Source organism: Ctenocephalides felis, unplaced genomic scaffold (assembly GCF_003426905.1).
Source record: "Ctenocephalides felis isolate EL2017-DRISC unplaced genomic scaffold, ASM342690v1 CF-g0.4_SCAFFOLD_03572, whole genome shotgun sequence".
Taxonomy (NCBI): domain Eukaryota; kingdom Metazoa; phylum Arthropoda; class Insecta; order Siphonaptera; family Pulicidae; genus Ctenocephalides; species Ctenocephalides felis.
In genome coordinates, this window is record NW_020539726.1 from 10,670,095 (window position 1) to 10,694,383 (window position 24,289).

The 24,289-nt window shown below is 29.9% G+C and overlaps 3 protein-coding genes and 1 non-coding gene across 7 annotated transcripts in view; 2 read left to right on the forward strand and 2 right to left on the reverse strand.

The window, feature by feature from the left end:
* LOC113387697 (E3 ubiquitin-protein ligase ZNRF1-like) overlaps positions 1 to 10,771 on the reverse strand; it is an 82,069-nt gene extending 71,298 nt beyond the window's left edge. The window contains exon 1 of the mRNA XM_026625060.1: positions 10,213 to 10,771. Within this exon, the coding sequence (XP_026480845.1) occupies positions 10,213 to 10,552 (340 nt within the window). The 5' untranslated portion in view covers positions 10,553 to 10,771. The remainder of the gene's footprint in view (positions 1 to 10,212) is intronic.
* Positions 10,772 to 11,270: 499 nt separating this feature from the next.
* On the forward strand, positions 11,271 to 12,726 carry LOC113387830 (uncharacterized Golgi apparatus membrane protein-like protein CG5021). Of its 4 annotated transcripts, none has more exons than XM_026625211.1 (5): positions 11,271 to 11,285; positions 11,544 to 11,620; positions 11,685 to 11,922; positions 12,061 to 12,186; positions 12,514 to 12,726. In XM_026625211.1, exons 1-5 carry the CDS (start codon positions 11,271 to 11,273, stop codon positions 12,703 to 12,705), a joined length of 648 nt encoding a protein of 215 aa, XP_026480996.1. In that variant the 3' UTR covers positions 12,706 to 12,726. The 4 variants fall into 4 exon arrangements, with proteins under 4 accessions (XP_026480996.1, XP_026480993.1, XP_026480995.1 ...); XM_026625208.1 differs by having other exon boundaries at positions 11,685 to 11,919; XM_026625210.1 differs by having other exon boundaries at positions 11,685 to 11,919; positions 12,073 to 12,186.
* Positions 12,727 to 14,033: 1,307 nt separating this feature from the next.
* Positions 14,034 to 14,125, reverse strand: Trnai-uau. The gene is given in 2 exon segments: positions 14,034 to 14,069; positions 14,088 to 14,125. It is a non-coding gene; the product is annotated as a tRNA-Ile (tRNA).
* A 552-nt stretch (positions 14,126 to 14,677) lies between these two features.
* On the forward strand, positions 14,678 to 24,267 carry LOC113387676 (TATA element modulatory factor-like). The gene is made up of 7 exons (XM_026625035.1): positions 14,678 to 16,760; positions 18,012 to 18,282; positions 21,367 to 21,556; positions 22,503 to 22,622; positions 22,681 to 22,873; positions 23,153 to 23,462; positions 23,532 to 24,267. The coding sequence occupies exons 1-7, from the start codon at positions 14,767 to 14,769 to the stop codon at positions 23,949 to 23,951; spliced, it is 3,498 nt and encodes a 1,165-aa protein (XP_026480820.1). The 5' UTR covers positions 14,678 to 14,766; the 3' UTR covers positions 23,952 to 24,267.
* The last annotated feature ends 22 nt before the right edge of the window (positions 24,268 to 24,289 follow it).

Consider the following 24,289-nt stretch of genomic DNA (forward strand, 5'->3'; position numbering starts at 1 on the left):
AACTTAATATGATTTAGATGAGACATGTATAAACAAGCAGAATAAAAAAATACAAACGTTTCATAAGAGTTACAGACGAAGAGTATAACTATTTAAAATAGTCAATCCTCATAAACCATTATAAAACAATTGAAATTATATCTTGCCATATCATTTGACCACATTTATAAATATAAATATTGTTTATAAATATAAGCCTATCGGCGCGGTCGACTCATTAAACCACAAAACTTTATCAACCAATCTTATCCGTTGTTTTAAAATTGAAATATGAATAATAATATAAGCAACGTATATAGCGATATTTGAAACATATTTGAATGTTAAATTAGATTTGTTTAATTAGAATGAATGAAATTGAAACACAAATATTTGTGATATCGATATTTTGTACCGACGGTTTAAATTTCAGGAGTACGCGAGGTTGTATGTAAGTTAATGTGTTTGAACAGAACCCTCACGTGCCAACCAAACTCATTGAAATGTATATTTAAATTTAGTTGCATGTAATATAATATCATATTACCATATTATTATTTGACAGCATTTACAGTGTGATATGTAGGAAAAAAATCTATATTCTGATAAAGTTCAATCTCAAGTTTTCATTATACGAATGATTATAAATTATAATATATATACTTTTTATATAAAAAATACATCATACTTTTTGGAAAATGGATATTTCAGAAATTTCCAATGGACATTCAAATTTAAACTCACACGAGCGTAAAATAAAATATATTAATTTAGTTTATTTTACACTCGCGTGAGTTTAAATTATAATTTGTATTATATTATAAATCGTATTATTTTCAAATGAATAAATAACGAGAAAAATTATATTCTATATATGAATGCTCCGTTAAATGGATATAAATTGATGAAGAATTTTCTTTATTAATATTAAATTCATCATATTATGTATATAATTATATACACATATATACATCAATATATAAATATATATTAGAAGAAGTTTGAACTAAATCACATGGCTTAGTCAATTATCAATTTTCAATGATATATATTATTTTAATCATATCATAACCAGTCTCAATCATTTTTACCCATCTTTGGTTCATTCTCTACCATTAACATGATATTTTAATTAAGTAGGAACCATAATAAAATATATTTATTATAGAAAATTGCAACCTATTACAAAAACTATCATGTCCATGTAGTACGGACAATTTTTTTTTTTTAATAAACTTTTAACAGCAATCAGAACCTTACGTCCCATGAGCTGTTGGGCTGAAACTTCTCTTTACTTCGTATTTTTAGATGGTAAATGGTTAATCCATCCATATTTGATGATTTTTGTTATTAGAATTAATCTAATAGGGCTGACTTTTTATTGGTGCAGTAATGCCGGGCAAGGGCTATTTTCACTTGGAAACATATTGCTATCTATATTTCCAAGTGAAAATCGTCGTCACTGCTGCCGGACAACAGGCTGCTCGAAGTGGGTATCGAACCCGGGACCTCTGAAACAAGCCCCGTCGCTCTTAACCGCTTACCTACGGGCGAGCCTACACGGACAAAATGGCATATAGGGTAAGAGCATACTAAGATTCTATTTTTTTAAAAAGCTATCCACAAATAAATCTTTTAGTCCTATTTGGGACATTAGTACATAAACCATTCGTCGAGCTCATAACCAAAAAATAGGGTTTTGGAACAAATGCAAGTCTCTTCTATTTAACAGTGGGTCTTCTTTTGACCTGTTTTTAGTCACTTTGTTCATTGTATAAGTATGTCATTTTGTCCGAAATTGAACAAAAATGAATAATTAATCAAAATTCCACCAAACACCTGATCATTGCAATAAAATTGATCGAAATCACTAATACTAGCATAAGTTAATTGATTTTAATTAAAATAATTACGATCATCCATAAAAATGTTTTCAAAATACATTAGAAAAACACGCTCAAAATAAACTTGTGACAATGACGATCAACATCTGAAACGATTTTTATGGCTTTCTTCATATTATATGGTCGCGGAAATGTTAATAAAACCAGTCAATTTTTAATTAAGTACTCTGTGTCATTTTGTCCATATATATCATTTTTCAGTATTTTCTCTACATGCTTGATTGAGTCTGAAAAAGTCCGTTTTGTCTTAAAACATTCAGATCGCCAATATTGTGTTGTATATTAGGGATTTAAATGTTGATACGCAGTATATAATAAGTTTGTTTGTTTGAAAAGATTTATTTGTTCCATATTATATTACATAAAAGAAAAAGTGAGTATACGAGGTCTGTTCAAAAAGTACCCGGAATTTTCGTTTTTTCAAAAAAATATTTATTTATTCGTCTACATTAATGTGGTCCCCTTCAAAGTAGTCCCCCCCAGATATAATACACTTATGCCAGCGTTTTTTCCAATTTTCGAAGCACCCTTGATATTCACTTTTTGATATGTCCTTGAGCACTCTCAGCGATTTTCTTCAATCGAGGAAAACCGCCGTCCTTTCATGGGTCTCTTCAACTTTGGGAATAGGAAAAAGTCACACGGAGCCATATCTGGTGAATTTTTGCACTTTGCAACACTTTATTTCATTTTTTACGCAAAATTTAATACAAATTCTTTGACTTTTCAATTCTTCCATTGTAAAAATCGCCGAGCTCAGAAAAAAACACGTCGAACCTTAGCGACTACCACAGACAAAGTAAACAGTGAATATAGCTGAAAATTTCATCATACTTTAGGGGCATGTATACCAACACAATAAAAAAAAAATTTTGACAATCAGACACTCCAGACCCGCGAAATTTAATTATTAGTAATTCCGGGTACTTTTTGAACACACCTCGTATAAGATTTTGTATACCTATCATCTGATACTAATACAATTCATTGACATATATTATTTGAAACATTATTGATTGTATAAATTAAATAAATAATGGAAGAAAAATCACAAAAAAAAACATATTACACTGTTGATTTTACGCAGTATATAATAAGTATCTACATTTTTATGGAACTAGTTCTTTAAAGTTCGAAAAGTTGGATTTGTCTGTATATTTGCTCTGCATGTTATTAGGATTATATTTATAGCATTGTAATAATTACCACGTTTTTAAAACTATTGTAACATTAAAAAAAGTATTGAATATTTAACTTATGCAGAACATAAATATGTATACTATAATGTATTTCTATCCTACATTCAATTTTAATTCGCCCGTAGGAAGAAAGTATATTATAACACACATCGGCAGTTATAAAATTTTCCTTCGCTATAATAAAATATATAGGTTAAAATACGTGGTAGCTTCAAATGCAGCGACATGAAGCGAATTCCATATATTATGACAATCTGTGATTCTGCATTGGCCTTGTGGTTTCGCCTTTGAATACAACCGCACCAATAAGCGACAACAAGATGTATGTAATTACATACATACTACTTTTCATAATATTCTTTTTTCTACAAAGTCCCGCATGAAAAGATACAGTATCAAAATATAATGCACTGGAATACATGCAATTGCTGGTGCAAATTATTTTACTTACATAAAAGGAATAAATTTCCAGATATTAACATAATATAATTTGAAAAGGTATATTTATTTATTGCACTTCCTTATATATATTTATAAAAATATTTCTATTCTATAAGCGGTTTAATTAACTAATTTCAGTAAAAAGCCAAATATAATTTAAATATCTAATCTCAAAAGCAATCATTTCTTAATACCTTGTTTCAATTTCCGTAAATGTGCTCAATTTTGGAATACAAATTCTAAATATAAATTGAAAGAATTTATATCAATAAACATCGGAATAATTAAAAGGGTCTTCGATTTGCTCAGCACAAACAAACCAGTAATTGCCTTGCCATAAATAAAGCCCTAACGATCAATTCGTTGTCTCGCGGTCACTGCGTTCCCTTACATTCAAAGGGTAACACCACTGTAAATTTTCCATTAATTGATTAACTCGTCAATCACACATAAATCAATATTTTTAATATCCTTTAAGTATTTCTTTAGATGTAAGAATGTAAAAAAAGTGTTTTTCTACATAAAAATTTACAGCAGCTACATTGCATGCCGCAGACCTTCTTGATTTGGCGAAAATGACTGTAGTACCTTAATTTTTTTTTAATATATCTCTATTTTGTTACTTGAATATTTGCTAAATAACATCCTCCTATTTTATAATTTTATTGCCTTCCTCTCCACAAAAAATGGCAAAAATCAACGAAATCCCAGGGCTTCAGTAACAATGAAGAACACTTTTTCCAAAAAGTTATTTGTAAGCTCATAAAATCGACTAGAAACTTATATACTTTGGTATATATAGCAAATATATTTTAAACTAGATTTTGCATTAGAAAAGATACTAACCAATTTAGAAAAATATACTTTCAATCATGAACATTAACCTTTAATAATTATATGTGCAAACATTTCCTTCACTTATAAAAGCCAAGAAAGAAGACAGTCTAATTAAACTTTAATTTTATAAAATGTGATGTAAAGTGGTGGCAAGTACACAAAATGCCAATCATTAACATGTGAATAAAAAATCATATAAATCAACAATTAATATTCCAAAATAGTGGTGAATGGCATCGAAATATTCGAGGAATATTACATGTCAAATAAATTTTTATAAATATTGTAACATTGTCTAATATTTATAAGAATTATATAAACTGAATTGCAATCTGAATTATTTTCGATATACAAAAAAAATCGATTTTTAGCCCATTACTATAACTACCCTACGGGACTATAATAAACAAAATTCAATCAATCAAATATAAAATAAGTGCATTGTCTTATATTTATAATAATTATATAAACTTAATAGCAAAGTTAAAATTATTCATTTGAAGTGTATATAAGAGAGCCTTAGAACTTTAGCCAGAATTAAAATTAAAACCCGAATTATTTTCATAAAAAAAATTTGGAAAATAATTTTTTTTTAAAAATTTTCCAAAATTTTAAAAAAAGCAATCGTTTCATCAACACAAGCACAAAGTTTTTTGAATCATTCAAATCGGATCCTTAGTTCTCTCGGAAACTGCATTTTTTGCACATTTTGCTCGGTATCCCCGAAACGGCTGGACCTGCCTTTGCTAAAAACTAATAAGCACATCTCCCTACCAATAGCAATCGAATGTTTGTTGAACCATTTAAATCGGTCGAGTCGTACGCCCGAAAACGTGGACGAAAAAATGCGGACGTACAAAACACACACACACATTCATTTTTTCTGAGGTATGCCAAAATGTTCAGAAACCTTCAAAATGTGAAGATATGCAAAAATTTTCATTTTCGATATTTAGCCCATTACTATAACTTACCCTGCGGGAAGTTAAAAATTGTAATCTAAAACTATATTAAAAATAGAAATCGCAATAATGAATCTGCTAGTAGCCTTAATTGATTTACTTACAATTAGTGATACTTAAGCATATAACTACAGAAACTTTTGTTACTAATGTCGTACTATATGGTAACAGTGTGTAACATTTAGAGAATAAAAAAAATAACACTAAATATTATTTCATCCCCCCATCAACTTTTCAATTGTTAAATTGAATGAAATTACTAATATAAGTATTCCCATTAAATTGAATAAGTTTACTTTAATATTAAACTAAATAAGTCTAATTATATTGGATTATAACAAGGGTTGATGTTGTAGATCTGTGTGCTTGAAATTCTAACATGAATCTGGAAATTAAATAGTATAGTTTTTTGATAAATATATTTGAACAAATAGCAAATTTACTTTATTTATATAATGATAAGTCTTAAAGATAATTGTACAAAAGATTCTGTATATCACGTAATGAGCCAACCAAAATGCGCAGATTCTAAAAAAGCAGCATGTGACATATCTGTTGATTTGTTGGCTGCAAATAATTTAATTATGAACTTGCCATTTGTTTGTGTAAAGTAGATATATGTTTGTTTACTAAAATAATAAGTTACAGAACGTAAAATAATATTAAAATTTTTTGGCACTCGAAGCATTTAACACGTGGTAATTTCATAAAATATTTAATGAATCACTTCTCATAACAATAAGCGAAAACGTTAAAGCCTCCACGTGGTGGTAATTGCATGACAAATTATAATAGGAAAAATATTTCAAATCAAAATAAAAACAACACCTATTATCAAAAAGTGTTAGCGATAACTTGTAATAATATATTAGAATCTTATTACTCCAATAAGTTATTAGAGTATGTATGTAAATGTACAATGGATGTGAATATACATATGCAATAGTTACGCTATTGATTAGAATAAAGCAATTGGAAATAAATTATTACCTATTGCAGAATAACTATATATAAATTATTAGGGGGCGTCCATTAATCACGTGACCAAGTTTTTAAGGATTTTTGGACCCCCCTCCCCCTTGGTGATTCATGATGATATTCAAAATTACCCCCCCTCCCCCAACCAAACATTACGTGTATTTTTAGCTATGTGAAAAAACTGTAAAATTTTTGAATAAAGTAATTTATTTTTGAAAATGTTTGATTTTCTAAAAAAAAAAATTAGTTAAAAAATAAATCTCCTCCCTCCCTCACGTGATACTTCGTGATTTTTTGTAAAAATAAATCTCCCCCCTCCCTCAAAAAACCTCACGTGATTAATGGACGCCCCCTTAACTTCTCGTAGGGTAAGATATAGTAATAGGCAAAAAATCGAAAATGAAAATTTTTGCATATCTTCACCTTTCAGAGGTTCCTGAACATTTTAGCATACTTCAATCAGAAAAAATTGATGTGTGTGTGTGTTTTGTGTGTCCGCAATTTTTCGTCCACGTTTTCGGGCGCATGGATCAACCGATTTAAATGGTTTAAATAATATTCGATTCCTATTGATAGGTAGATGTGCTGATTAGTTTTTGTCAAAGGCAGGTCTAACCGTCACGGAGATACGGAGCAAAAAGTACAGAAAATATAGAGTTTTTGAGACAACGGAACATCCGATTTGAATGATCCAAAAGACATTCAATTTGTAATGATTGGGGGAAGTTGTGATTAGTTTTTGGCAAATGCAGGTCCAGCCGTTTCGAAGATACAGAGCTAAATGTACAAAACATGATAGATTTTGAAAGAACTAAGCATCTGATTTGAATGATTCAAAAAAGTTTCTGCTTGTTTTGACAAAATAATTGCTTTTAGAATAAAAAAAAATGTTTCAATTTTTTATTTTCAAAAAAAAATTTTTTTCAAAAAATAAATTTTTGTATATCGAAAATAATTCAAATTTTAATTTTAATTCTGGCTAAAGTTCTAAAGCTCACTTATATACTTTAAATAAATAACTTTAACTTTGTAATTCATATAATTCTTATAAATATTAGATAACGTTACAGTTTTCATAACAAACTATTTGGAAACATTTAATATTCCTCGAACATTTCGTTACGGTACGGGAAGTTCGAGCAATTGCCTTAAGGCACGATGCCATACACCACTAGTTATTGTATGAGAGCAATTTATTTAGAAAGAAATTATTTAGGACTTATTAGTAATAAGTTATTACAACTACAGCTCATTACTAATAAGTCTTAAGTAATTTCGTTCTAGATAAAATTGCTCATTAACCAAAAAAATTATACTAAAATTTGAAGATGAATTCGTTTGAAATTAAAAATTTATACAAAAATATGTGAATTATTATTTTGGAAAATGTGGAGAATATAATGAATACTTTCTAAATATACAAAAAAGATTAGATTAAAATATTATTTTAATTCAAACGTAGTTTTTTTGCTTGAATTTATTTATTAATTAAAAGATACCGTCATAGATAAAAGAAGTATACATATATGTATTGATACCGTGCATTCGCAATTATTATTATATTGCATCAATGTGTTTGTTAAAGAAGATAACTTTGATATGGTATGATATAATTAACATAAGAAAACAAAATTATTACGCACGTATATATAATTGAATATAATTTCAATAACGTTTATTAAAAGTTGATCAAAGTCTATAATTCCTATTTTCGGTATAATAATAATAAACAAAGTACAAGGTTTAGGATGGATTCAAATTATAAAGCCATGGTTGGCATTCAAATAAACACGGTATTCAGGATATGTAATTTACATTACGCAGGACATTTGCGTCATGGTCAGTTTAATTAACGTATATTTTACTCAATTATAGTATTAGTATAACGCTCTTAATAAAATTATACACTTTTTACAAATTTCAATAAATGGCAAAATTGTCATCACAATCAAATGCAAAAAATTACCAACATTGTGAATATTAGCATTTCTCTAATAATAAGTTCTATAAATTATGGTTTTACTATTCATAAAATACTAACATTTCCAATTATTAATAATTTTTTGAATGTGATTCTGATAAATTTGCCTACATTGATATTTGTGAAGTAAGCTTTCTACTGTTTGTATTGGATAATGTTTGAAACTTTGAAAAGGCATTTTTCTTTTACTTGTTGTATACACCGTGAGAGTAATGAAATTTGATTTATAAAATTTTTTTCAAAATTTGTGAATGAATTTAACAGTTAACTAATTATTCAATTGAACAATTGAACAATATCTCCTCTTGTCATTTCTCAGATAGGAAAACCCGTTTATTATATATTTACTATTGACTTCACACACAGAACTTTAATCTAAATTTGTCAGGTTCATTAGGTATATTTTATATAAATCTGCCCCTACATTTCGACGGAAACAACTCTCCAATTGACCGATCGCGGTAGTTAGGCTATATAACTTTTTTTCGAAAATAGAGAAAATAACCAAAATCTAAGAGTGAAAAAATATTATTTGTATATTTTAACACTGTGTAATTTAACTTTACTATATGATAACATAAAAAACATCTATAATTTTCTATTGTTTCTTGAAATAAATTCGATAGATCCTTACGTTTCGAGTCTCGATCTGAGTCTTCTTTCAATGTTAACTTCCCGTAGGATAAGTTATAGTAATCGAAAAAAGTAGAAAATGAAAATTTTTATATATCTTTACATTTCAGAGATTCCTGAACATTTTGGCATATACCTTAGAAAAAATGGATGTATGTGTGTGTGTGCGTGCGGATACAAATTTTCGTCGACGATTTCGCGAACACAAATTAACCGATTTGAATAATTCAAAAAAACATTCGATTTCTACTTATAAAGAGCTGATTAGTTTTTGGAAAAGGCAGATCTAACCGTTGCAGAGACACGGGGCACAAAGTGCCAAAAATGGTATTTCAGTTTTTGAGATAACAAAGCGTGCGATTTAATTCAAAAAACATTTTACTTGTATTGAAGTGAACAACTGGTAAAATTTTTGTAAAGACAGGTCCAGCGTCTGCGGAGATACAATGAAAAAAAATGAAAAATAAGGCCATTAGGCGGTTAAAACCTAACATTAGATATATGTACATCGTATTATCAGATATTTTATAAACATTTACAAATTTTGGGTACATTTATATGGGTTCCGTACTACACGGCGCTCATGCGCATTAATATTTTGTCCCCAAATCAGCTAAGCAGAGCAATTGTTTAGAAAAAAATGTTCAAAATTTTCAAAATAAATCAAAATTCAAAAAAATCTAAATATAAAAAATTAAATTTTTCAAAGTTTTGCAGAGTTTTTTCAATAATTTAGTTATATTTCAGTACGGGCAGTTCCAGAATTTGCCTTAAGGCACGATGCCATGCACCACTAGTTCTTTTCCATTGATCATATTTTTCATGTTTGTGTCTTAACTTGTGTGATTTATTTCCACTGAGAAATAGTCAAATTGGGACTAGAAACGTATGGATCTATTAAATTTATTTTAAGAGTTAGTTACCGTTTTCTTTCTATTTTATTATTTGAATGGAAGCCTGTTAAGAAGTATTTTGTTTAATCAATATATATATATATATATATATATATATAAATATATATATATATATATATATATATATATATATAATTTGAAAATATGATAGAATCATAAATCTCAAATTTGTTATTTTTATGATTTTATACTAAATGAAAAATCACTTGAACTTTTTCCTGTTCAAGGAATAGAGTAAATAGAAATTTGGTGTATTGTGTAGGAACACAATAGGATTAAAAATTGTATCAATTATATAATTGAATCGAAGTCTTAATTGAAAGTACATAAATTCGATAACTGCGGATTTAAACGAAAATGAAAACAAAGTACTGTATTACATACCATTTAGTGTCCAAATATGTGATGGCAGCGAATGTGCGGCATATACTCTGCTAAGGGCACCAGCTTCATCCGCAGAGCTGTCGGTCTCGGGACTGGCAGAGACTTCAAAGGCCCCCGAAACTGACGGAATTGCAATCGTCTCGTGACTTGCTTGCAAATCAGGCACAGAGGATAAGGATCGCGCTCTTTGACGGTCGTTAGATGACACTTGAATCCCTGGTAGGGCCCTTAACAAACTAAAACCGGCTGAATTTGACACAACTTCACTGCTACTGCTCGCCGAAAATGTTCTCGTCCGGGGACTTTGTCCGCCATTTGCGGTACTAGCCTTCGCACCCATCACAAAACGATATTAATGTATTTTACACGAATTGTCACTAAGCACTTTAGGATTTTTTTGTGTCATCAATGTGTCTCAAGTCATAATATAATTAGTAGAATACCACCCGAAAAAACGGGCGACATTTTGTTAAAAGATTTTGATGCACTATCTATACATATGATTTTCGTATTTATTATTGTTATACCGTACCCTATTTGGCGGAATGACTCTGCTATGAAATTTTGACAGCAGCAAGTGAAGTATGTCTCATGACTAACTCTTTCCTCTTTCTTGTTGGTTGAACTGACATTCACCTTGGACTATATAAACATAAATTTAAAACTTGAATAGACATGGCAAATTCAAAAACACTTTCAAAGTTACATAATTAAGAATTTTGTAAGTAGTTTAAAACTAATATCATGGTCAAATAATTTTAATTATTAATAGAAAAATTAAAATTAGAAAATAAGGAACGTTTAATTATTAACGCACTTCTAAATTAATCGCGAAAAGCTCATTCTTATATTATTTCGATGCCAATAATATTCAATAGTCAATTTCATATTTTTTGAAAAATAGTATTGCTGACAGATTATGTAACGTTCATGAATAAATGGTTACAGAGTTAGAGACATTTGTTCGGAGCGGAGATTACCTGTCACAACTTGCCACTTTAACAGATCCAGTTTCTTTAACAAGTCAATGGTACGCATGTGTGATTGGCAATATGGCAATGGCGTCTGCCACGGTAAATATCCAAAAATTATAATGAACTGACACGTCAATCTTTTATATATTTAGATAAATATTTTTTTACATATAAACAAAATAAGTAACAAATAAATAGAATAACAGTTTTAACATATGTACTCTTATATTCAACGTGTAATATTTTATAATCGGCTCAACTATGCAAAAAGAAGTAAATTGACGTGCACTTGTCAAAATGACATTTGACATTAGCTTTAAAGAATATTAAAAAAATCATTATTTTATTGTATTTTAGGTACCTCTTTTAGATGACGACACAATACCATTTGGAGAAGAAGATGAAGTCAATGCTAGGAATTCAGGAAAATTAACGTATGATAAGAATACTTTAATAGGTTAACTGGTCTTCCAAATATTTGATATCATCTGTTTGCAGGCATCCTTATGTGACTTTCTTCCACCTGTTTTTTCGCTGTTCTTCTATAGTAGTGTACATGCTCTGCGGATGGTTTAGTGACAGTTTTATTACAAGTTTTGTTTGTGTTGTCCTGTTACTGTCTGCTGATTTTTGGACAGTTAAAAATATCACAGGACGGTTACTAGTGGGTTTGAGATGGTGGAATTATGTGGACGATGAAGGTGTATCGCACTGGGTGTATGAAGCTCGAAAGGTTGTTAAGTATTCATTTAGTCATACTACTTAACCAAATATATTATAACAAAATATTAAAGTTCTATGAATCCACATATCTTGTTAATAACTTCTTATATTTATAATAATTTCAACATTCTATTATTATACCCTTTTTCAGGGAATGATTCAGGGTCGAGTGAATCAGAGGGAATCCAAAATATTTTGGCTAGCACTTGTACTGTGTCCTGTTGTGTGGGCAGTATTTTTTATAATCGCACTTTTTGGTTTTAAATTCAAATGGCTGGTAAATATGTTATAATATTAAAGAATTTACATTTTTTGTGTTTGATGTTGATTTCTATAGAATATAATAATTTAAATGAATATTACTTTTCCAATACAGAGATATGATTCTATTAATAATATTTAAAATGGTTTTAAACTAAACTTTATATAAAAATATTTAATCAGAAGATAGCTTACAACTCTGACTTGTTTGAAAGTTTAAGTTCCTGCATGTCAAGCCATAATTAATGTTTCAGTTATGAATTTCTGTATTTCAGAACATAAAACATCAACAATTACAAATTGCCTTTATTTGAATAATATTTCAATTTGCTTTCTTTTTTAGCTTTTAGTTCTAATTGCACTTGCTTTAAATGGAGCAAATTTGCATGGCTACATCAAATGTAATTTTGGAGCAAGTAAAGACTTGGGATCAGTTACGACAGAATTCTTCAAAGCAAAATTACTTCAAAATGCTGTTTCATTTATGAATAAACCAGCACAGCCTAGTACTGCACAGCCGACTGGAATAGTATAATTTAGTCAATTTCATATAAGATACACGTGATCTATGTTTTATATTTTAGAATTACATTTATGCTATTTTTAGGATTTATTATAATATTAATTAATACTTGTACATATAAATATAATTATAATGAATGTTTAAGAATTTGTAAAATATTTGAATATTAGATGATTATGCCATTTATTTATATGAACCAAAATTTGCATTTATTGCGTGCTATTCCAAATACCTTTAGTATTGTCATAATAAAATATAAATATAATACATAATTTTCTGACTTTTTTATTACTTATCCTGGATAATATTTAATAAACTTTAGAAACTCGATTTGCTAAATTTCGACGTTCCAAGTCACTTTGAATCAAATGAGACCAAATTCGGAGAAAGTATGTGTGTGTGTGTATGTTCTTGTATGTGAGCCAATTTTTGACCATTTGCGGCTGAACCGATTTCAAAAATTTAAAAACCTTTCGATGTAACTTGATAAGGACTTTTGTGCGACGATCGGCCGCGCAGTTTTTTTGTAATTTAGCGTGAATTTTTTGTCCACGTTTCAGACCGTAACTAATTTTGAAAATCCAAAAACTATTCGAAATTTGGGAGTCGTATTAATGAGTTTTATATAAAAATTGGCCGAGTCTTCTTCGTAATTAAATGTTGATTTTTTGTATGAAATTTTCTATGCCGATATATACCGCGGTCTGAAACAACATACTGTGAAATATTACAGGCCTACGAGAAGCGATTCAATTATAAAAAACATCAATTTTTAGAATTTCGCGATTCTATTATAGCGAATCTATGTCGAAGTACATGCGTCTTTTGTGGTGCGTCGTAGGTAGCTACTGATTACAATTTAAATAAAATACATTTTCAGAACCCGAAATAAATGAAATGAATTGTATTAAACAAATTAATTTAATTTATACAATTACAGATACATATTATAAGTTTGTTTAAATTATAAGACGTTAAATGGAAATCACATTGATTAATTTTTAAGTAGGGAAAGCAAAAATTTTATTTTTCAAGTATAGATAGTGGAACTATAATTTCACCAGAATATACCAGAATCTCAATTCTTATTGATTAAGCTGATTTTAATTATGTATACGTATAGCGTAGTTCATGCAACTAGTAGTATATTTACTTTATAAGTTATATAATATTTTTAGTTAATACTTTAATAGTATTTCTGAAATTATTGCAATTTGAAAAAATGATATAATTTTTAAACAACACAAGTATAAAGAACTGCAATACGAAATAAGAAAAATATACAAGTAACGCTGAAAATGATTTTATCTAAAACATCAAAAATTCAAAGAAAAAAAAATTGCTCCAGGTGAGGCTCGAACTCACAACCCCGGCATCGCTCACGACTACTGTCTTATAAGTACCGTGCGCTAACCAATTGCGCCACTGGAGCTATGTGTGAGAGTGACAATAAGCCGGTTATAAGTGAAAATTCCACAACGTCATAATAAAGCGATATACGGATATGTATTTATATTATAATAGTATTTATATTCAATTTGTGACCGTTTTTTATTTAATAATCAATGAAATAAATGAATGATTATAAAAAAAATAATTAGGGTTAAATAATCGCAAATCGTACTCGTTCACATGAAAACCACAACAAACATGGCCGTGTCTTGATGTGTTGTCAAAGTTCTGTCAAAATAGTTGTCAAAGTGCACGGTTAGCAATATTCAATGCAAAAATAATACGTTTCTCATTATTATACTATTTTATTATTGATATAAATCATGTAAACATATTTGATGTGACGTTTAATGTAAAATGTTAATGGGAGGTAAATACTAAGGTTTTTCATCATAAAATTCATAACGAGGTTAATTACATATTATGAAATTAGTTAATTTAAAATAGTTATGTTTAATATGCATGATTTGCATATTTAATACTTAAATTTATGAACAAATGTCAAATTATTTAATTGTTTGTGATCAACTGAAGGAGTGATTTACTATTTGATAGCCCAAATGTTTTACGTTCCTGCTTTTATCATTTCTGATATAAACAAACAAATGTCATTTATATATAATGAGTTGGTTTGATACAACCGGCATTGCGAATCTCGCAAAATCAGCTTTGAAAGAAGCACAAAAAACTATTGACAAAGCATTAGATATTAAAGAAGATGATGACATAGACGGCAACTTGGAGTCTGAAGAATCTCAAAGCAAGATGAGTGAGACCATTATTACACAAAGCCCTTCTCAGCTACAAAGTCCATCATCTGGTATTTCTACAAGTATTTGGGGCTCATTTACTGGATCGTTTTTTGATCCTAAAGAAACAAAAAATTTAAACACAGATTTAGGTGATGATAGACATGGGGTGTCTAGCAGAATTGGCAATAGCCAGTTAGTTGTACAAATGTCTATAGAAGAAACTCCTGAGCCATGTAGAGGTAGCTCATTAGAAGTTTCCTCAGAAAATGAAAACAAACAAATTAAACATAGGGATCATTCCAACACAATAAGCAACCACAATCGATTGTCTACAATTTCTAATGAAAGCAATAATAACAGTACAGAATCTTTAGAGCTTTTAAGCCTTCCAACGACACCTGGATCAAATTTAACATCTCCAAGCTCTGCCCCAATAGGCACTACATCTGAATCAGTAGAAATCCTAGCCATTGGCAGTGAAAGTCACCGATTGTCAATGTGTACAAATAGTGGTAATACATCACCATTCATAAGCCCTACAGATACTAGTGTTGAACTTGTCACTCCCAGCAGTAGTGAACATACTCCCACAGATTCTAAAGATAGATTCTGTAAAACGTCTCCTGATAGTGTAGAAGTTATACCTGATGATCTTTGTGAAGAAGACTTAAGTATAGCAGATGACTCTGTTTCTTACAATTCTGTTTCTGAAAATACAGCTATAACAGTTTTAGAACCCTTACGACCTTTTCTTATGCAGATGGGTGATTCTGGTCATAGTGAATTGTCTACATCATCTGACCGTACAATTGATGTTCCAATTACCAGAGCCCCTGTAAAAACTGGTTTGCATTTATGTCTGGAACAAGACTTAAATACTAGTAGATTAGAAATGAAAGAATCTGAATTCATTCCCTCAGTCATCGGAGCAAGTTATGAATCTGAGGGTTCAGGAAGTGAAAAAACGATTATAGTAGATGAGTCAACAAATGTTGTCCAGTCCATGCTGGAAGAAGCAATGACTGAAAAATTATGCAATCAGTCTACTTTATCTGAATCCATGCAGAGTTTTGAAGATGTTAGATCCATAACTTCATCAAATAATCGAGAATTTTCACCTATTTCTTCTGAGAAGAGCAGTGATATTGTTAAAGTAGGATCAGAGCAAACATCAGAACATACTTCAGCTGATGAATTGGAAACAACAACGTCGTCTGATATTGAAATCATTTCAAGCCCAAATGGTGACTCAAGCAGTACTCAGAGTAGATTGAGCCCAGCTGTAGGTAAAATAACTCATCAACTTGCAAAACACGATTTGGTATCAAAAGATATTTCTAAAACCAGAGGCCATTGTAGAGAACCTAGTGAAACTTCAAGTCATAGCATGAGTGAAGATTCTGAACATGATAAATTAGCAAAAACAATAATAGAATTGACGGATCTTTTAGAAGCTCGTGAAAATAAACTTTTGGAAATTGGTCGCAAAAATGCAGAATTAATGGAAGCTAACGTTGACCTAAGAAACCAATTGGAATCCAATAAATATAAACAAGATGCAATGGATGTATGTAGTGTAACTGAAGAATATACGCAAAGACTATCGGCGCTCGAAAAGAAATTTCAACAAGCGATTCGAGATAAAGATAATTTGAGAAAACAACTAGAAACGGTAAAACAAGAAACGGCCATGAGGATGAGCAGGAGTGAAATCGAAAGTACTATAAGCGAAAAAGAGCAAATTATTAGAGAATTGAGGGAAGAAGGTGAAAAACTATCGAAGCAGCAGCTACAGTATGGTAACATCATTAAAAAGTTAAGGGCTAAAGAGAAAGAGAACGAAGCTTTCATGAAAAAACAGCGGTAAGTTGAGCTATAAAACGTTGAAAATAACGGCTTTGTTTAGTAATTTAATTTCTTATTTAAGTTACACTAGTGGGGCGCATGTCATCGGCCTTAAGGCAAATTGCTGGAACTTCCCGTACCAAATATTATTTTTTTAAAAAAAGATTAACATCTTTGAAAAAAATTTGCTTTGAAAAAGTTAGATTTTTGAGAAACCATAAATTTTTGACAAAAATTTACTTTTTTAGAAAAAAAAACTTTTTGAAAAAAATCTTTTCTTTATTTTGAAATATTTTGGAAATTTTAAACTTTTTTTCAAAGCAATCGTACTGCTTTAACTGCATAGAGACGAAATATCGCAGCGCGTAAACGCCGCGTCGCCGTCTAACTGATAAACATTGGTACGGAACCCATAAGAATGTAAACAAACTTTATACTTATTGTTAAAATCTCTATAAAATATCTGATAATTTGATGTGCATATGTCTGATGATTATTGTTGACCGCCAAATCTCCGAAACCGCTAGACCTGCCTTCATGAAAATTTAATCAGTTCTTCATCTTGTCAATACAAGTAAAATGTTTTTTGAATTATCAAAATCGGACGCTCCGTTCTCTTAAAAACTGAGTTACCGTTTGTGGTACTTTATGCCCCGTATCTTCGAAACAGCTAGACCTGCTTTTGCCAAAAACTAATCAGCACGTCTCCTTATCAACAGCAATCGAATGTTTTTTGAATAATTGAAATCGCTTGAATCGTGTTCCCGAAATCGTCTACGAAAATTTGTGTCTACACACACGCACGCACATATGCATCTATTTTTTCTAAGGTATGCCAAAATGTTCAGAAGCCTCTGAAACGTAAAGATATATAAACATTTTCATTTCCGATTTACCTACGGGAAGTTAAAAAGAAATTCATGTTACATTATCATATGTAACATGATTGTCAATTATTAAAATCTCTGACAATGGTCAGAAGATTTGGAGTCAGAAGATATATTTTTTTTATTAATCCTACAATTGTACTTGTTGTCCATTTCAGGACATGTGTAAAATTACTATATAATAAAAAAAATTATAAATATTTTAATTTCGAATACCCATGAATATAAAAATTATTTTGTGTTATATTAAAAAGTAGCGAGTTATTTATTCGTTAAGGTCATTAATTTTTCTATTCATAATGATATTTTAGGAAGTATTTTGCGAAACCGCAGCCTTTCAGTATAGTATTATATTTAATAATTAATTAATGTATTTCTATAGAGATGAAATTGAATCGCTGACACAAGAATCCGAAAGACTGAAAAGGTCCCTAAGTGCCAAGAATGATATGGAGCGCGACCAGGTCGCCGCTATCGACCGCCTTACCTCGGAGAACGCAAAACTGGTGCGTGACGTAGCGCAATACCGCGGCGAAGTGGAGGACCACTTGCAGAAGCAAGAAACAATGAAAAAGTCCCTTGACGCAGCACGACAAGAATTATCTGAACGATGCAGGGCTACCGGTGAATTAAGTAGGCGCGACAAAGCCTTGGTAATTAATATTTTTTCTTGATTGATTAGTATCTAACCGAATTGCATTACACTTTTGATAAAATAATACTAACTAGTGGGGCGCATGGCATCGTGCCTTAAGGCAAATTGCTGAAACTTCCCGTACCAAAAATTATTATTTTTTTAAAAACGATTAACATTTTTGAAAAAAATTTAATTCGAAAAAATTAGATTTTTGAGAAATTATAAAATTTGACAAAAAATTACTTTCTTTCGAAAAAAAAGTTTTTTTGAAAAAAATAATTCTTTATTTTGACCTATTTTGGAAATTCTGAACTTTTTTTCAATGCAAACGTTCTACAGCATAGAGACGAAATGTCAAAGCGCGTAAGCGCCGCGTCGCCGTTTAATGGATTAACATTGGTACGAAACCGATAGGAATGTAAACAAAATTTATACTTATTGTTAAAATCTCTATAAAATATCTGATAATTTGATGTGCGTATGTCTAATGATCATTTTTGACCGCCAAATGGCATTTTTTTACTTTTTTCATTAGATCTCCGAAACCGCTAGACCTGCGTTCATGAAAATTTCATTAATTCTTCAACTTGTTAATACAAGTAAAATGTTTTTTGAATTATTAAAATCGGACGCTCCGTTCTCTTAAAAACTGAGTTACCATTTTCGGCACTTTTTGCCCCGTATCTTCGGAACGGCTAGGCCTGCCTTCGCTAAAAACTAATCAGCACGTCTTCTTATCAATACGAATCGAATGTATTTTAAATTATTCAAATCGGTTGATCGGTGTTCCCAAAATCGTCGACGAAAATTTGTATCCGCACACACACACATACATCCATTTTTTCTAATTGTAAGGTATGCCAAAATATTCAGAAACTTCTGAAACGTAAAGATATATAAAAAATTTCATTTTCGATTTTTTTGCGATTACTATAACTTGCCCTACGGGAAGTTAATAATGTTTACACCACTATCACTATATTTTATTTTATAGATTTAATAATTATGGTCGCACAACTTGTAGGATAACATATATTTAATTTGAATTTAAATCCTATAATTTATATAGGATTATATAGAACATTATATTTAAATAAGCCTTGGCAAATGAAAAGATTAAAATTCCGATTGAATACGTTTAAACTTCGATTAAATTCGTTTTTGTTAATCGAATAAACGAATCAATTTTATAGTATTACACAAACACAGGTCCACAAAAAACAGTTTCTGTATTAGGCGTGCGGCATATATTTTTCAATGTTTTTACCGCTGAACACGAATTTAAAGTCAAAATTGGGGGTCAAGTAACAAAAAATTTAATAGATTGAAAAAAAAAAACGACGATACCTCCGATCTAATAATTCTTCTGCATGACACTTACAATCTTTTAATTTCTGTCCCTTTCCTGGCTCCTTTTATGACTATTGAGTTTTACTTAAATGATCAATTGAGTTTTTGTTTAGAATATAGCTGTAACAGAGGTTAACCAGGAGCATTTGGGAGCAAATTTGCTGCTGTATTCTACGAAAAAAACTTAATAGATCATTCAATAAGTGAATACTCAATAGTCATTTAAAGTGAAAATGACCAGGAAATGACAGAAATTATAAGATAAAGTATCATGCAGAAGAATTACTAGATCCGAGATCTTGTTTTTTTTTTCAATTTTTTGCCATTTGACTTTAGTTTCGTGTTCAGCAGTAAAAACTACATTGGAAAACATACTCAATACAGACAACTTTTTTGTGCACCTATGTAATTAACATAACAAAGTTACTAGCCATTGAACACTCATGAATCTTATTGCGGATTCATGATATGAATATATATTAGCTAAAAAACAATTTATATCGTGTATATATTTTATAGATGAAGTACATAAAATACTTTATGTTAACCATCTATTTGCCCGTTTAACTTTCAGGTCACATTCCAAATTGTTCGATATTTTACAAAATAATTATGACTTTTTTCGTAACGACGCATAAATCTTATTCTATAAACTGGCTTGAAAAGTTTTAATATTTATAACATTTGCTTTAGGCTTTCCAATTAAATACTCAACAAGTTGTTTAATAATTTTTTTCGCTTTTTGTTTGCATAACAAAAATTGGGAAAATGAAAGTTAATATAAGTTAAAAAATTTTTAACTTTACTTGTTTTTGAGATATTGGCTCCGCTCTCCCCTAATTTTTTTTTCGACTATATATTCATTTTTCGCCAGAAGCGAAATTATAAAATATTTTTTAACCGAAAAACAATAAGATTGTCATTCGAAAGTCTTTGAGGTGAAAAGCGCGGCTCGCGCTTGAAAATATTTAATATCTTTCGATGTAACAAAGTTTCCAACAAATTGTAAATAGAATTTTGTTGCAGAGAAAAAAAGAAAAAATATGTTTTTTTTGGATCGATTCAAGTTAAGGTAAGGCTGAGTAAAACCTTTGAGCCTAAATATTTAGGCGTTGTTATTGGTAAGAAAATTGCAAAAACAAAAATTAAAATTAATCAAAAAGTTCACTTCAATATGAGTGCAATGAAAAAATAATGATACTGATTCGATCAGCACAACAGCAGATAATTAATTTACCGCATGTGATGTTCACAGAAATTGAGCAAAAAATCCATATTTCAATCGTAAATATTTACGTAAAAAAATTTTTTTCAGCGAAATCCTGAAATACGTGTCAAATGATTTTATGTATAATGCATGTATAATATCTGTAAAAAAAAGTTCAGACAATTCTGAAACCTCAAGGTCTGGATGGTGTACGGTTTGTAAAAGAACGACCCATATACTTCATAGATGTAGTAATACTTTGTTAAGATAACGATCTTCAATTTAGTCGCCATTACGTTTTCTAGAACTTATACATTGTTCATTATAATAATAGTAGATTTTGTATAATATACTTAATGGCACTCTTTTTGCTATTCGAAACAATTTATACTAAATGGCTGGATTTAAGCAATGACAATTATTCGTTATCGACGAAAATTTTGTTAAAAAAATGAAATATATGAAAATAGTGAAAAGCCTTATACTAAATCGTTATCGGATCAAACAAAACCCTTTATATACCTTTTATTTTGTAATTTTCAGACGAATTTAGAAGCTGAGAAACGTAGGTGTGAAGAACACAACGCACTTCTTCTATCCCAAATTGATGACCTGCGAATACAAATAACCCAAAGCGAGCTTTCGCATCGCGAACGGGCTGAACGAGCACGCTTGGAAAAGGAGGCCTTAATAAGGCGCGCGGAAGATGCCGAACTGCGTGCCGAACAACTCGGTATATATTTTAATAAATTTTATATTGTTCTACTTAATTGATCAAATCAATTTTGTCTTTTTTCCCCTTGTTGTTCAATATTTTTATTGCCATTTCGAGAGGAGTTTCGGCTTTAAGGCTCTCAGATATGGTACTGGCATATTCTAAATATTATATTTTCTCTGAACACATCGGTTAATTCCGATCTGGCTGAAACATCTTATTAGACATAATTATATCATTCTTCATACTTAATTGATTAAAATCTATTTTGTCTTTCTTTTGTTGTCTAGTTCAATAATTTTATTGCCTTTTCGGAAAGTCCTTCAGCTTCACCTGGGTTTCATTATTATTGTTATAAATGCTTTGAACATTTTAACTACATTGATACAATTCGTTTTACTCTATTCACTAATTTTATATTTTATATCACTCTGAACAGGCTGCTTCCAAAATTTGAAAAAGTATATGACCTTTATTTGTTTGCTACGTGAAATATTTTATAAGTGATTATCAGCCTTCTATCTTATGTGAAAGTGCCCTTGTTTTGAAACTAACATGTTGTTTGTCAAAACTTTATTACTTACCTTAGTATTTGAAAATATTAAATTTATACAATTTTCAAACAAGAATTCCCGTGTTTGTGATTCGATAAACGTTATTTGTGAAAGGTTTTATAAAAAACTTAAAAAATGCTAATATAATTTAAAACTAAATTTAAAGTTTTAAAAATATCACACAACATTTTTCACACAACTCACTTTATGTGATAATCTCATAAACCATTTAATCGCAATTAACTGTCGAAAATATATCTTTTGTTCTATATTTACTCAAAGTATTTAAATATTTATTTTAATTCAATTATTATGCCCTTCACACTTTTCGAAATTAATGCTTGTTTTATTAATTTGATATTGTTTCTATAATATTTGAATGAAATTAAACATCTAGTTGATATTTTTAGCTGAAAGTGGAATTGAAACCACAAAACCTCTCTTGAGACAACTTGAAATGATGCAAGAAACATCTGCAAAAAGAAGTAAGGCCTGGGAAAAACAAGAAAGCATATTAGTGGAAAAATTAGGTAAAATACGTATATTCTATATCTATATGATCTGTTCTAATGTTCACTGACATTTCAGAGGATTCGCAAAATGCCTTAAAAATAATGAGAGAAAATGAAAAAACCACCAAAGAAGAAATAGCACAGTTGCGAATAAAAATTAATGATCTGAATGAGAAATTGAACAAATCTATGGAGAATGAAAATAAACTAACTTTGGAATTGGAATCTGCAAGAACTAAATTAGAAGAAGTTAAGCAGGAGACTGAAAAGTAAATTCACCATTTCATAAATTGAACGACATTAATTATATTTGAATTATAATGTCTTGGTTTTTGACCTCAAATTAATTTAATTAGATTGTTCATTTAGTTCTTATTAGCAAGAATTGCAATATCCTCATCTTATTTAAAACTGGAATGTTATTTCAATATTTTTTTTTTTCGATTGCATTAAAATCACTGATCAAATCTTTTATAGTATACATTAGATACTATACATTGAATCAGTATCATAAAATTTATTTAAATAGTTGTAATGTTTTTTTTCAGGAATCAAACTGAAGAATCAACTCAATTAAAAGTCCTTCATGACCGTATTACTGAACTTTCGAATCAGTTATCTTATACACAGAATCAATTATCAATTGAGAGAGCAAATTGTGAATCTGAAAAACGAAAAGTAAATAATCTTCAAGAAATGCTGAACAAAGAAAAAACTCAATCTTCAATGGTGACATTCAGCTCGAGCACACCTATGCAGGATCTTAGTCAGTTAAAACAATCAAGAGAGTCATCACCAACCTTAAGTTTAGGAAGAATGAGTGGCTCAGGATCTGCCCACAGTGCATTGTGGCATTTGGTAAATATGATATACTTTGATTAATAAAATGGTGATGCAAATTTAAATGTTTTTTTTCCTTTGAAAAAGGATGATTCAGCGGACTGCAACTCGAGTCTGGCCGACGGAGGTGCTGGTTCCATGTACGATGTCTACCGTGCAGGCCATTCTACCCAAGTACTTGAATCCTTACAATCCCTAGTCAAACAGCGCGACGGAGAAATTCAACAATTAAACCATGAAATAACAAGACTTACTTCAGAAAGAGATTGTTTATCTGCTGAAATGGCCAAACTCACTGTAGAATTAGACAGGAATATGGAGAGGCTGGAAGAAAATGCAGAAATAGCAGAACAGATGGCTCAACTTCAAAGGCAGTATGATGCCTTGTTGCAAATGTATGGTGAGAAAATGGAAGAAAATCAAGAGCTGATGTTAGATTTACAAGATGTTAAGGATATGTATAAGGTACAGATAGATGAACTAATGGCAAAACAAGATAATAAATAATGGACTGATATTATTTGAACTTAATTTTTACTGTCAAGTAACCATCATATGTACCGTTCTATCAATTCATGAACAATTGATATAATAGTGTTGTGAACACCCACTAATACATTTGAAGACATAATATTCACATATGCGCTTGCTTTCGAGGCACGTTCTGAAAACAACGTCATGTGAATTGTAGGCTACCATATTCTTCACACTTTTTTCACAATTTATTATAAACACTATGTTCAAATAAAAGGCTTACTATATGTGATCAAAATTAGAGAAAATTATGAAACGTAATAGCATTATATTCGACAGAAATATACGTCAAGAACTTTAAAATAAAGGTA